The sequence below is a fragment of the Balaenoptera acutorostrata genome, chromosome 9 (genome assembly GCF_949987535.1).
Source record: "Balaenoptera acutorostrata chromosome 9, mBalAcu1.1, whole genome shotgun sequence".
Taxonomy (NCBI): domain Eukaryota; kingdom Metazoa; phylum Chordata; class Mammalia; order Artiodactyla; family Balaenopteridae; genus Balaenoptera; species Balaenoptera acutorostrata.
Genome location: NC_080072.1, coordinates 65568961 through 65584619, shown reverse-complemented (window position 1 = coordinate 65584619; position 15659 = coordinate 65568961). Strand labels below are relative to the sequence as shown.

The following is a 15659-nucleotide window of genomic DNA, read 5'->3' as shown; positions in this document are numbered from 1 at the left end:
CTCTCCCCAGGCAAAAATGAGGGACTTGCAAAGGCAAGGGAGGAAGGGATTTGTTTAGTTGGTGTGTGTAGTTGTAGATTTTCTTTTCAAGAGGAGATACTTGCAGTAAATTCAAGGGCCAAACTTCAAATAAATGAAACACCTACAGCTGTTTTGGATATTTGAGTCCTCATGTCCAATTCCAGGCTCTCTATTTGACAGGAACTTCCATCTCTGTTCCTTAACTAACTGCAATTATTCCCCTCCTGGATTGCTTAAGCCAAACTATGTCCAAGAGGACAGCCAAATTTGCCTTCCAAAATATAATCAAAATAAAACTATTTGGAAACCACTGATTTATATTTAATGAGTAAGGCAACATGCTACAATGGAAACAACACTGAAACAGTCAGGAGCCATGGTTTTATTTCTGGATTGGCCCCTCAGTTTTGTAACCATTTCATCTGTAAGATGAGGGGATTGGACTCATTAATCTTTAAGGCTTATTCTCCCCCTTACACTGATTTTGCTGAGGTCTGTGGCATACAGTTTTTCCAGGAGGGACTTGTTCCAAACCAACAAACACAGGAGGATGTCACAGACTCAAAAACATGAGAAAAAAAAAAAAGAGAGAGAGAGAGAAAATAATACTTTGGGAAGCTGGTTACTATTTCCCAAACTTCCTTTACCCGAAATGCATAGTAGTTAATGGCACAGCAATTAAGATTAAAGACATGATTAAGAGCTAATAATGGGTAAGTAATGAACAAACTGGAAATAAAACCCAAGTCTCCTTGGAGTGAAGCTGTACCTTGTCTTTCTAGCTGCTTCAGTGGTGAACAACAGAGCTCAGAGAGGAGGTAGTCTAGACTGCAGGACAAGGAAGGAGCTAGGTCAGAGGAAGGGGTGAAAGGTAGAGCAAAGCCTAGCAGGTGAGAAGAATTTTACTAATACTGCAAGGACTAAGGTTGGTGGGAGGTAGTATGAAAATTTCCAGGGAACCAAGAGTAGTCTAAAAAGAGAGTATCTTAAGTGCCGTTGTTTTTTAACTTAACTACAGAAAGTGTATGCAATAAACTCTTATTTGTTGGAGCACTGAGAGAGCAACAGAGAGAGATAAAGAGAGAGAGAGAGAGCATGAGCTAGCAAACTCAAGTGTGACACACTGTCCAGTTCCATCCATAGGTCCCCAAGGATTGCTGTGCCTGGAGGAACCTGTGGGGGAAAGCACTGACCTTGGAAATGAAAGCATGCTGTTGGGCCGCTTCCCCAAGGATTCTCTGCTAGACAACACTGAGTCCACAGTGTCAGGCCTCTGGGGACAGGGACAGAGACAGGTTATACTTGGGCTGTGGTCCAGGACACAGGGTGCTCAGAAGCCTCAAACTACCATGATACTCTCTACTGTTATTTTTACTTAGTGCTCAAAGCCTAGAGCTTAAAATGCAATGAGGAATGATCTCATTTATCAAAGTAGTCACCCTGCATGGTCGCCTACCAATTCCATTGATGCTGCCTTTTCTCAAACCATTTCCTCCTTGGAAACTGCCCTCAGAGTTTACAGCTCCTTTCAGACATCTTTAAGAGGACAGCCGACTTGCTAAAACTCTCAGGAAAATGAGCAAGCTGGCTAATTCCACTCTTGACCCAAATAACTCTAAAACTGGGTAGTTAAGAGAAGGGCTTTGGAGTCAGGCATCCTCATGTTTAAATCCTCTCACTGCTAACAGCCACATAGCCTTAGACCTTAGGTACCGTGGGGATAATAATAGGATCAGATTCACAGGATTTTTATGAGGTACTGTATATAAGCGGCTAGCACATATAAGCATTCCACAAATAGCGGCTCTTATAATTATTATATATAATAATATTCTAATATATAATATTATATATGATTTAAATTATAATTATATAATTATAATATATAAGTTATAAAATATATACTAATGGATAATAATCACATTATTAAATTATACTAGTATAGAATGATATATAAAATGATTCTTTTTGGATTAATGATATGGTTTATAAAAGGCTTTGAAGGGGATTCCAAAAGTAGAAGTTTTAAAAATATTTCGAGCAAAAACAGCATCAGTGAAGTTAGCACACAGCTTCCCAAGAGACCTCTTCTGCAGGACAGCACTCAGGTTTACATTATGGAACATTTGGGAGAAAAACAGTCACTCTCACAACTTTATAGCAGTTTCCCAAAATGTGTTTTATAGACGTTAATGAATATTGACTCAACCTAAAGTTCCATGATTAAATACATTCGGGTTGGTTAAAGCAGCTTCTTTCCAGCCAGACCTCTCAGATCCTTTAACATGCCCCTGTGCTTTGGCCTCCAGACCGTTTTTTCATAGAATATTTCTCAAGACTAGTTCTTTTGGAAAATGCTCCTTAAAAGGTAGGTCTTAGAGTGCAGCAGTCCAATTAAAACATTATCTTTTCTTTTAAACACATATTGAAGCTTACAAATTTCTGTAGAATCCCTGAGGGTGAGAGATAAAGCAGCACTTCGGCCTTGCTTCTGGTTTTGCAAATCTTGCCTATGTTTTTATGAAAAAGAGAGGGTGATACTTGTGCGTGTGTTTCCACTTTGCACACACAGGGTTGGCATCCCTCTTAGCAATCCTGTATGAAGCCAGAGTGTGGAGAAAACACCAAGAGCTTCATTATGCACAACTCCGTCTCCTAAATACCCATCCCAGAGCACCACGAAAGGAGAAATTAGAGGGTAGAATTAAACCATATTTATAACCTTTCCTTGCATAGCTTTTTCATTTAAAAGTCTGGCTTTTGCTCTATGGGACACAGGATTATATAACATTCATGATAATCCAATTCGCTCATACAAACTTAGTACATTAAGATTCAGTTAGTCCTGTTGATTGACTGTTTAACTGCCTCCTTAAAGTCTGCTATGTCCAACTTAGCATGAAGGTCACACCAGCTACTTAACGGTTAACAGTGATGGGTCAATTATGAAATTTCTTCTACAACAATGCAAATTAAAAGCTAAAGATACATTTCCATGACTTGAATGCGATTTTTCTGTAGACTTTCACTGAAATAAAATAGTGTAATCAGCACAAAAAGAGTAATTAGGAAGTCTGGGCTTGAATTTCAGTTCTACGGCAGGGCACCCTGACTTCAGGTTCCCACAAAACCTCTCTGAGTCCCCATTTTTCTCATTGGTAAAATCAGGATAATAATTCTGGTTTTATAATGTTTTGAGACTCAAATGAAATAATATACGTGGAAGAATTTTTTAAACCATAAGTTATTATAAAATGTTCAGAATTGTAAGAGTTTCTATCACTATATTTTTCAGGTGGCATTGAACTAAAACTTAAAGTTCCTTAGCCCCTCTAACTTTTTTGTCAGAGAGTTAATCATCTATAAACAAGTACTTCTTTGACTTGGGGTAACTGCCATTCAAAATATGTCAAACTTAGTTTTTCTTAAAGATGACCCATTTACAGATGATTCAGAGCTACAATCAGGAAAGGGGTTAGGAGAAGGAAAATATTAATTTACATTTGCTAGGGCTCTCGCCAAAGCCCCACTTCCATCCATTGTACAAAGGAAGTCCTTATAAAATCTCATCTTCACTTTGCCATCTTTGATCACGAGGACCCCAATTCCTTTGAATGTAAACTCCACGTTTTGTTTGGTGGAAATAGATCGTGATAAAAAAAGCAACGTCTCCTTCACACATCTTTCCACCGTATCTCTGTTAAATGGACTCTCTAGGGATATCATGACAAAATTAAGTGGAACAACTGGGATATCACCTAGAGGAGAAAAAGACAGTTGGGGTGAGGGGAAAGAAGTGGAAATTACAACAAGGACATATACACACTCATAAATAATTATCTGATTCTCACTTAATACTCAAAAATAGAACTGTCCATGTGAAGCCTTTAGTTGTACCCTATTAATAGATATTAATCAATACAATTTTCCCTAAAAGTAGAATGTTTTTTGCTCAGAATAAGAACAAATAGCTTCCTAAGCAATACTCCAGACAAGATTTTTATTTTCTCTTGGAGACATATTTATAACTAACTGTTCCTCTTCATCAGAGGGTTTTCTGAAGTTTTCAGTCCCCTTTCAGGACACGCTGCAGCAATATTTGCCTCTCTCCTCCAGTTATCTTATCATTTTTAAATGATTATAAATATCTACAAACATTAAGTGTTTTGAAAAGATAGTTATGTCCACTAGAAGTTACCTTTCAAGCAAAAGTGGGTCTTATCAGAGGGTATCAGTCTGAGTGACTTGCAGCCAGCTTTTCCTCTCTAATGAGTCCATAAATGGCAGTGCAGGGGAATATGGTTATATCTAGCATGAAAGTAAGCACAGGGTCTATTCAACTAGAACAGATATAGGAGCTATGCACGGTCCACAAGTCAGAAAAGAGGGAAAATAGGAAAGATGATCAAGATGATAAATTGAAAGAGAGACAGTAGACAAGGTCCACTGATAGAGGACCAGGACAGAGAGAAGATAGGGACATTCTAAACATTCACTTGGCAAAACATTAATTTAGAGCCTTTCCAATGTCTACTACTGCTGGATGATGAGAATTACCAGCTCTACAATACACAAGCTTCCCTATATCAGCCCACAGCCTCCTGCACAATTTAATGGTGATTCTATACCATCTCCCCCTAGATTCTCCCCTCCCATTTGCCCAACGCCTATCTGCAATCTGTCTTCCAGCCCATTTATATAAGGATGCTGTCATCTCATGATGGACAAGCCAGCAGAGACGTTGCAAATCTCATTCTCATGACTTCTCTGTAACTTCTGTGGGCTACACCCTCGCTTTTCTCTTGTATCCATGGCATCACTCTTGGCTCTCCAATTTCTACCTCCTTGGTCTCTTTTGCTGGCTTCCTTCCCCTTCTGCTTCTTATAAGATGGTGTTTGTTTTAACAGGATTTTGTCTTTGTCGGTCTCCTCTTCTTACTTTATATTGTCTCCTGGGTAAATTTATCCTAATCCTGACCTCTAGTCTCCACCCCTCTCCTGACCTCTGAAATTACCTATACCTAAACATCCTGACAGGAATCTCAAATTCAACATGTCCAAAAGCAAACTCATTATTTTATCTGCCACCACAGCCTGCCTTTCCCCTTCATTCCCTATGGCAGTTAATGGCATGAGTATCCATCTATTCTCTGAGAAATCTGAGTCATCCTAAATACCTTCCTTCCTCTTGCTACCCACCGATCTCCACTGGTCACCAAATCCCACCAGTTCTACATCTGAAATATCTCATGAGTAGATTCCCTCATCTTCCTCCTGATTGCCACTGCCTTCATTCAGGCTTTCACATATTTTACCAAACTACTTTACTTAAAAGAGCTACCTTCCTAAACTAAAAACTGGACCAGTACAGATAATCCCCTGCTCAAAAAATTTCAGTGGCTCCTCAGTACCTAGAGGATGAATTCCAAAGTCCTTATCAAACCATATAAGGCTCCTCACAATTTTACACTTACAAACCTCTTACTTCCCTCTACTTGTCTCCACAGTCAAATGCCCCAGCCACACAGAAGCATCTGTTATTCCCTTAACAGGCTTCACTCTTTCCCTTATGCTTGAATTGTTCATACTGTTCCTGAAATGCCTTCCACAGCCAGCAAAATCTTATCATCCTTTAAGACCTCCTGGCATGTCATCCTCCTAAATCTCCCCAAGCAGAGTTAGGCATCCTCCCCTCTGGGCTCCCCTGGCATTGATCCAGTTCTGCTCAATGACCCAGTTCTGATCAATGTTGCTTTTACAGCACTTAATCATGTTGCATCATTTTCTTATACATTTATCTACCATGCTAGATTCTGAGCTCTTCAAAGCAAGGACCATGTCTTAATAATCTTTAAGAATCACTGTACAATGTTTGATTAGTTACCTAATTAATGATGAAGAATCGTCACCCCAAAGCTAAACTGTCGGGAATTCCCTGGCGGTCCAGTGGTTAGGACTATGTGCTTTCACTGCCAAGGGCCCGGGTTTGATCCTTGGTCGGGGAACTAAGATCCCACAAGCCGTGCAGCATGGCCAAAAAAAAAGCTAAACTGTCTCTGTTCTTATAAATGAGTTCAATCATACATGTTTAATTCTGAAATTTCCTCCACCTCATAAAAAAATTAATTATAAATCTAAAGTACTTTTTTGGACCACACTACAAAATCCAAGGTGCAAAATAAGTCCTGTTCTAAGGCACAAATGTTTTTGCAAAAAAAGTTGGCTTTATTTTCACTTCATTTGGTAGGTTTTTGATGAATTAGGATATTACATTTCTTCTGTCATAACATTCTAGATTAAAAAATAGGCTGGAAAATCCATCAAACTCACCATACAGAATATATGCATAATGAATTCTAAGTATAGTTTGTTGGTGTTTGTTTGTTTTTCCAATATATCATTTTTTTGGTGGAAAGTTACTCTGAAAATTAACCTTCAGGGATGTTAACATAAAGGAAAGTTTCAGCCTTTTCACCTGTTGGCATTGGGGGTAGACGATCTCTCTTCATCCATATATGAGTCTGATGCACGAGGGCATGATAACGAAGATCAAAAGGAACACAACCAGAAATTAGGAAGGAAGCCCCCAAAGGCCTCTAAGTAACCAGGGCAGGTGTCAGAAAGCCACACATTAAAGTTGGAATTCAAGCATCCTGTGGCAGGCATCACATCTCCCACTATGTCTCTAGCACCTGGAACAAGGCCTGACACATAGTTGGCCCTCAGTAAATATTTGTAGAAGGAAGGAAGGAAGGAAGGAAGGAAGCAAGGAAGGAAGGAAGGAAGGAAGGAAGCAAGGAAGGAAGGAAGGAAGGAAGGAGGGAAGGGAGGGAGGAAGGAAGGAAGGAAGGAAAAGAGGGAGGAAAGGAGGGAGTGAACAAGGAAGGGAAGAAAGAAGGAAGATTTTAGGGTGCAAGAGGTGTATACGGTATTAAGTCTTTACGGAATTATTAAGCTTCTAATAACTTTTAAATTTTAATAATTTAGATTATATATAATAGAAACACAGTAGTCTTTTCTGAGCTGATATTAACTGCGATTCTTCCAACCTGTGACCCTAACTAACTTTCTCTTCTTTATAACCACTTTTAATTTCTTAGGATCTGAAATATGAATAAAAATCTGTATGACTTGGTGATGTGGCTTTTATATAAATTTGCCTTGATGTCGCATCAGGTTTTAAGCTACTGAGATTTAAAATGGCCCACAGGAAGACTGTATATAATTTCCTACCTTGGCCACTCCCTCTGCCAAATGTACCACGTGAAAAGAGAGCTCCTCAAATAAGAAACCAATAAAGCAGCAACTGGCCAAGCTTTGCCCTTTCATTTTTATCCCCAGGCTGGTCACCTTCTGGGAAAGTCTTAAAAATGAAATATATTTACCAGGAGTATATACTTTGTTTTGTTTGAGTCCACGGATCTGTACTAACTTCTCCGCCATGATAAACATGGGCCTCTGAATTAGAATAAACTTGTTGTTTCCCACCTCAAATTTTTGTCTCGTGAAAGTGAAAGTTCCAAGTCCTGGAATCTGAACTCCCTGAGCAGACAAAGAAGGGGGAAAAAAACAACAAAGAGAATTCACTGTAAATGTAAAGAAAAATAATCCTTAGCACTGTTATCTCAAAAAACATGAAGAGCATTAAGCTTGGGCCTTAAAATTCAATGATCTTTATGATTCCTTACAGCTTTAGTATTTTATGACTCTAAGTTTTCAAATCAGTATAAAATATATCAATCCACGATTCTTTTCTGATCCTTCATCTCCATATCATTCAAAGGCTATGAGGACAAAGAAAACGTGTATGGATGCCATAGCTGCTTTTAATCTATATCTAAGATTACTCTTGTCCTAAATTGTGTGGCATTTTAAATTTTAATCCCTTGCCATCGGAGGGGGATTTAAGGGGTCATGAGAATCTCTGCTTTCTCATTCTTTTAGGTTTTATGTCCCTCACTTAAAATCAGACAACACAAAACATCCAAGACACATGCTGCAGTGTGGTGATCTTGGCTGAGGGTAGAAGCAAACACTTCTGGCTCTCACACTGGGTCTCTGTCTCCCTGGAAATATCATACATCAAGGGTTACAAACTCAAATGCCTGCAGGAGCAAAGAAAGAATGCAACGGAGTGAAGGTATCAAGCCAGAGAATGTGATGGCTAAGGAATGCATGCCCCATCTAAAGGGGAAAGCCCCTTGTCAGCTCCAGCCAAGTGTCACATGTAGGGAAGGAAAACCGGTATCATTAATCTGCTGATTTTTTGAGAAAATAAATACAAATCTTTGTATAAACTCTTCCAATTTTAAGTGCTCTTGACTAATTCAAATTATCAGACCAAATAAAATAGGTTTCAAGGATGAATTCAGCTCAAGAGCTGTCATATTGGGACCTCTGAGCAGGCTATAAAACTTTCACAACATCCCAGCTCCCTCCAAACTCCCCAGATCTCCAATCAGTTCTTTGGCATCCAAACAAGACTTGATGGGAGGAAATAGCCCAGCCCTGGGCAAAGTTTCTCACTTTTGGCAAGTTCAGTTCAGTTTCTGACTGCCTTCTTATATTTCAATTAAAATCCATCCCCTGCAAAGAGGCAAAACAAAAAGCATCATATCCTTCTATAGCCACGCCAGGAACTATCAGATCACAGATGAACAGAATTCACCTAGTTCGTCTACATGCATCGGTGCTGACCAGCGATACACTTCCTATCACCAGGCGAGCAGAACTTTCAAATTCATTACCTAAGGGTGAAATCCGTGTTTGTTAAATCTACTACCCACAAGTCCTAAGTGTGTGCATCATAAAAATCCCAAAACTGCAAGTTAAACTGAGTGGCTCTAAAGTCTGCTATCCTGCTCCCAGAAAAACTATATGAGACCAAGGAGGAAAGATTCTTTGACTTCCTACATTAAAGTTAAAGTATAAATCCTACCTTGTGTAGGGATAGCTGCCGTTTCACGAATTCTGACACATGCCCCCAGATAGTAGAGAATTCTGAAATTCAAAAGAAACAAAAAATAATTTATGAGAGCACCCCTGTGATAGTATTTTAGTGTTAATAAATTAAAATGTAAATGCAGAATACAATAACAGTAATTTCTAATTAATTTAGAATTAACAGAAAATAAGGTCATTCTCCAAAGTTAATTTTCCTGGTAAGTAAAGCTTACCCCTTTAAGTTCCCAAAATGTGAAGGAAGAGGAGGAGGAAAAGGATGGGGGAAAGGGAGGAAGGGAGGAGGGGGAGGGGAAGAAGAAGAAATTTCTGAAGAAAATCTTCCTAGAATAAAGAGAAATCTGTCACTCCTTTCCCTTTATTCTATAAATAGAGTTAACCAAGTATAATATAGCCTTTTATTAATGACCCATTCAACAAACCTCTAAGGGTCTACTCTAGTATCTGATTAACATGAACATTCATTCTTGCACCATTCTATAACACAGGAAGACGGCCAGGGGCCACTAAGGCATGAAAGGCTGTTGTCTGTACACTGTTTCTGTACTTCTATTTTGGCTAAATTCTTGACTCTGCTTTTCACTCTCATTTGTCACCGTTGGACTCCAGCTGTTGCTTCTCTCTGCTACTAGTACTTTGCACTTTCTGCTTTTGAATGGTCAAAGGGAGGCCTTCTAGGCTTATTTTCTTGTTCTGAGCTGTGTTCCCAAAAAACTGTGGTAGAAAAATAAGTAGTTACCAATAACTCAAGTGTTAATGTACTATATGAAGGTATACTCTAGTTATAACTAATATTCATAAATATAGAAAGCTATGTCTGTGTTGACATTTCCATTCCAAACCTAGTCAGGAGTTTATTACAGATACGTTCCACTGATGAACTCTTGACAAATGAAAAGAGTGTTATGTTTTAATTCTCAAAATAAAGGATCAAGAACAGTGGCATTTACCAGGTTGCCACCTCAGGTCATAGATGCAGTTGGGGACAAAAACCAATTCTTTCCCCATTTTAGAAACTGCTTGATTTATTGGTATAACTGTTTTTCCTAATGGTTTAAACCACTACCTACGCAGAAAATTGCAGTCTTTTAATCCAGTATATCAGGGTTATAAATATTTTTAATATGCCAGGGAAAGAGCAGGTTAGGCAACAAGAAGTAGCAGTGACTCTTATGAGCATCTAGGAACAAGTTGGGTGATGGAAACTTACTCAGTCACCAGGAAAACTAGGGCTGCATGCTACAGTGAGCCAAATGCCAAGATTCTGCCCTTCACTCCAAACCACGGATATACAGTTTACGATAATCAGGTATTTCTTCTATTCTATCCCATCCTACTGCATTTCCCACTGCTCCTCACCCCCGCAGACAAAAGGATTCTACTGCTGGCTGCTAAGAACTAAGAAGGGCTTTCAAACAGTCCCAACTGTTTTCTGAGTTCAAATTTTCATCATGACTAAAAATATTATTAATTCACTAATGATACAGAATCTCAATATCCAGACTTACATGGAGACTTTTCAAAGCAAAACTGTGAAGCCTTTCACCTAGACTCGTGATATGAAGCTCAAATTTCAGGAAAACAATCTAACCAAAGGAAATGATTTAATTAGGGCCAGGAGAAACTAGATAGCTTGCAACCAAACCCTAGTGGAAAGACTTGACTGAGCTTAATTAGAAATTTGAAGATTGTCTTTCCTCATTTGAATGATACATTCAAGTCCCCTGTGTTGTTTTACTCTATAAAATCTAATAGGCAAAGTCATATACGAGCAGAGTTATTATTCTAAACTGAAATTTGATATTTTTCACTGAAGGAAAAGGAAAACATGTACAAGATTTCCTTTAAGAAGTTTTAAACTCCTGCAATTCAAATGGAATAGATTTGGAAATCTTACAGACTGTGATTTCTAACTTTGATGTTTTCTATATCCCAAAGTGTCAGAAAAGGTATCACTAAATCTCAAAAGAAAAATAATTTTAATCCAGTCTAAAAAGCAAATTAAAGAATATGCTTTTATATTTTTAGGAAAGCTGAGGTTATTATTTATTTTAATCAGATACTGAAATACCAAGAATCACAAGAAATAATCCCTGAACATACCTTCTATATTCAATTCAACCTTCATCTGACTTCAAATTCTAAACATTTTGTGCACTCAAAACCATATTTTTAAACACAATGCCAAGTGTATTCCAAGCAGGAATACTGTATCTTAGTTATAATCATTATAAAAAAAAAGGGCCAAGTGCCCATTATATAATTATAGAATAATATATACTTGAAATAGATATTAATATCAAAAGACAAGCCCCCTGACTTTATAAAACATCTTCTAAAATTAAAATACTGATATACAAACACAGCAAATTATTACAGAGTGATTTGCACAAGGAAACATATTCCCAGAGCACAGTACAGTGGAAACACCAGTGCGCTGTGTGTCTGAAGACCTACAACCTTCCTGCCTTCGTGGGATTGCTGGCTGTGTAGTCTTCAATACTTTCAACCAGTTCACATCTGTAAAATGATGATGGTACCCTCTAAGTACTATAACTACATAATATTAAACTTTGGTGAAACATATGAAAGCAGCAGGCCTTAACACACACAATGATGAAAAATTAATTTGTGTGTTTTGCTGATACTGGGAGTTTATCTTCATCTCCTTTACAGTGGGTCATTTGTGAAAGTTAAGTAAATAGTCATTTGACTTATGCTTCTCTCATTCAATCAATAAAGCTCTTGCTGAAATCACCAGTGGTCTCCTTGTCAATAAATTCAATGGACTTGTTTAATTGTTCACCTCTCTGACCACTCCCTCCTCCTTTAAGGCCCTATCTTTTTGGCTTTTGTGACACTACTCTCTCCTGGGTTTTCTTCTTGCCTCTCTAGGTATTTCTTCTCAGTCTCCTTTGCAAGCTTACCTTCCTCAACCCAGCCATTAAATGTTGGAGTTTCTCAAGACACAACCCTAAGCCGCCTTCCCTTTTCAATCTATACTTTCTGCCTAAGCAGTCACATCTATGTCCAGGGCTTTAATGACCACCAATATGCAGATGACCCCAAATGTTTATTTAGAAGCCCAGACACCCTCTGGTCTTTTGAGGTTGCAGACCTGTGTACCCAACTGCCTTCTTGGATATCTCACGAAGGCACTTTAACTTGGATTTTCCTTCCCTTAAATGTTGTCTTTTTCCCAGGGTTTCAATCTCAACAAATGGTCCCATCATTTACTCAGTTATATAAGCTGGGGACTCAGAAGGCATCCTTGAAACTCCCCTTCTCTGTCACCTCTATATCCAGTCCATCACTATAATTTGTAGAGTTTTTCTCCAAATAGCCTTTCAGGCTGTCCACTTCTCTTCGTTTTTACTGCTACCAATTCAAACCAAGAGTGAATTCAGATGACTCATTCCCATTTAGGTTACTGTTATAGGCATTCTTGACCCTCTAATTCATTCTCCACATTGCCACCAGACCAGTCTTCTCAAAACGCAAATTTGACCATGTCATTCAGCTCCTCCTTTAGCTCCACTCAAAACAGTTAACAGCTTCCCCTCAGGCTGAACATAAAAGCCAACATCCTTAACATGACTTATGAGGCCATGCCTAACCTGACCTCTCCATTTCCCTCCAGCCTCCTTTACGAACACATTCCCTAGTGCAGCTATAGCGCCACAGAGCATGTTGACCTTCTTTCAGCTCCTCAATCACACCACGCTCCCTCCCTCCAGAGATTTTGCTCTTGCTATTCTCTCTGCCAAGAACACTCTCACCTCCCCTCCACTCCCTATTCAACTGATCCATTTCACCTACTAAATTCTGAAACCTAGCAGGATGCTGTGGGGCCTTCCCAGGGACAAACCCCCCACCTTCTGTGTCCCCTGCCTATTGCTTGTAGGAAAGCTTTAGCCTCCTAGGCCTTCCCCGAGTTCCAAAGAGCAAATTTAATCAGAGAAGTGAGAAGATGCAAAAACGAAGGAAAACAGTCAAGCAAGACAAAATAATAAGAGTTTAGCCATAAAGCAAAGTCAAGGACCTTCAGTTCCTCTTCAAGGGCTAAAGATAATGTCCTGAGCCATATCCTTGAGTTGTTTTGCAGATACTAAAAGCCCCACCAGGTGGAGGAAGTTAACTGCATGCAGACCACAAGCATGTAGATCCCAGACAGGTTGGAATTAGAAGGTTGGTAACTGAGATTCCCGAAACATCACCCTGTTACCTCAACATCACGAAGCAGAGAATCATACACGAGCTGATCATGCACACTGCAACCCTCTCCCTCACACTGTCTTTAAAAACCCTTCCCTGAAAGCCATCGAGGAATTCGGTTCTTTTGAGCATGAGCTTCCCATTCTCCTTGCTTGGCCCTGCAATAAAGGCTATACTTTCCTTCACCACAACCTGGTGTCAGTAGATTGACTTTGCTGCACATTGGGCAAATGGACCCAAGTTTGGTTTCATAACAATTCCAACTCATTCTTCACATCTCAGCTCAAATCTTCCCTTCTTCAGCAAATCTTGACACACACCTCCATCCTCACCCTCATTAAAAGTTCTCATTGTACCATGCACCTCCTTAGTAGCACCGACTAAATGTAAATTTATATTTATTTCTGTGACTACTCGGTTAATGTGTATCTTCCCCATTAGACTGCGAATTCCAAGGTTTTGCTCAACATCAGTTCTCTAGTGCTCAGCACATAGTAAGTTCTCAAAATACTTGAATTGAAGAAATTATATATAAATTTATAAATATGGCAAATATTTAAAAATCCATAAAACCATTATTTTAAACACTTCTTTTAGAATTAACAGGAAAAATAGGAGTGATGCAGGGGAAAGAGAAAGAAGAGGCATGTACTCCTATTTATTTTGTCTCCTAAAATCGTTTGGTTAAAGCCTAGGCATCATCCCTAAGTTACAATGACTTAATAGCAATAATAGCTTGCATTTCTGGAGCTCCTTTCTTCCCAAGGGCTCCTGTTACTTGTAGACAGGTCTCAGTGTCACTTTAGGGTCACTTTTTTAAGAAACTATGTTTTAACCAAGCCTAGTAAGTTTTTTATGAGAAGATGTCAGGTCTTCTTCCAAACACCCAGTTGTTTTTTGTTTTTTTGTTTTATCTCACTTTCTTAACACAACCCCAAGATACCACTGGCAACAAAAGTAGCCTTGTCTTTGCATGAATTCTGAGAAGGAGCCCTTTGGGGTGGTTGTTTTAGCTAACGTTTATTGAGCACTTACTCTGTGCTAGTCCCTGAGCTAATCCCTATGTATACATTATCTTGTTTAATCAAAAACCCTCAGCTGGGGCTTCCCTGGTGGCGCAGTGGTTAAGAATCTGCCTGCCAATGCAGGGGACACTGGTTCAAGCCCTGGTCCCAAAAGATCCCACATGCCACAGAGCAATTAAGCCCATGTGCCTCAACTACTGAGCCTGCGCTCTAGGGCCCGCCAGCCACAGCTACTGAAGCCGGTGCACCTAGAGCCTGTGCTCCACAAGAAGAGAAGCCACTGCAATGAGAAGCCCACGCACTGCAAGGAAGAGTAGCCCCACTCACCGCAACTAAAGAAAGCCCGCTGTCAGCAACGAAGACCCAAGGCAGCCAAAAGTAAAATAAATAAATTTATAAAAACCCTCAGCTGGCCCTTTTCTCTCATTAAAGAAGTCAATAAAGAAAGTGTATTTGGACATCCAGCGTGAGGCTGCAAAGGCAACACGGCCACTCAAGGCCCGCCAGAGACAAGGGATAGGGAAGAAGGTCTCCACCTTGACCCCCAAGCAGGTAAAGTTTCGTTCCCAGGGCCCCCTGCCCCATGTCGCTTACCCTCCTTGCTCAGCGAGGGCAGCGTGTGCAGCACGTGCCTGCCTAGGTCCTGCAAGGAAGGGACGATGGTATCCAACATCTCTAGTCCCCAGTCGGCTGGGTCTTCAAAGGGTCTCTTTTCTTCCTTCTTTATATGGAGTTTACACAAACGTGGTTTTCCCACTCTCCTGGGAAATTTGGATGTGTCTTAAGAATAAAAATGATCAAATCTTGATTTTTTTTTTTTTTTCTTTCTTAAACGTTTTTTCTCGCCGTCCCTCCCCCACTCTGGCTCTCCCGGAAAGGCTCCCACTACAGGAACTCAGAGCGCTGTCTGGCGTTTGAATCAGAAAGTGCAAATCCAAGCCCTCGGGACCACCAAGTGGCCCAGTGAGAGTGTATGCCGGAGCGGTGAGCAAGGTAGGGGGACCGAGGGAGGGCAGGCCAGCCAAGGCGAGGGAGGAGCGCGTTGCTAGGATGCGACAAAGGCTTGCTCCGTTGCCAGGGAGTCAGAGTAGGGCCTCGGCCCCGCCCCCTTAGGTGGATCGGGTCCCAGGTGGCCCGGGTGATCCCGGGAAGAGATTGGGAAGTAACTTAATGGTTCTTAACTTTGTTTTTTCCTTACCCTCTTACCCTGAGCAGCGAAGAGTCTTGGTCACTTTTGTAATCACCTTGGACAAAATCTGGGAATAACCTTTTGCCCCGAGTGATGGACTTTTGGGTCTCTGGATCTGTTTGAGGGTTTGAGTGTGAGCCGGAATTTGTTCCTCGGGTTTGATTTTTCCTGGGCTCCCCTCATAGGAAATGGAGGGCAGTAGGTTTGGGGAGGGAGTTGACCTTTTTTTTTCCTTACAGTCATTTTTC

At 40.1% G+C, this 15659-nt stretch overlaps 1 protein-coding gene across 1 annotated transcript in view; it reads right to left on the bottom strand.

The window, feature by feature from the left end:
• The window catches only part of CCDC81 (coiled-coil domain containing 81), a 34607-nt gene extending 19712 nt beyond the window's left edge, over positions 1-14895 (bottom strand). The window contains exons 1-5 of the mRNA XM_007168489.2: positions 14817-14895; positions 8960-9021; positions 7407-7563; positions 3523-3779; positions 1215-1294 (exon numbers count right to left, since the gene is read on the bottom strand). Coding sequence (XP_007168551.2) covers positions 1215-1294; positions 3523-3779; positions 7407-7563; positions 8960-9021; positions 14817-14895 — 635 coding nt within the window. The remainder of the gene's footprint in view (positions 1-1214; positions 1295-3522; positions 3780-7406; positions 7564-8959; positions 9022-14816) is intronic.
• Between the last annotated feature and the right edge of the window lie 764 nt (positions 14896-15659).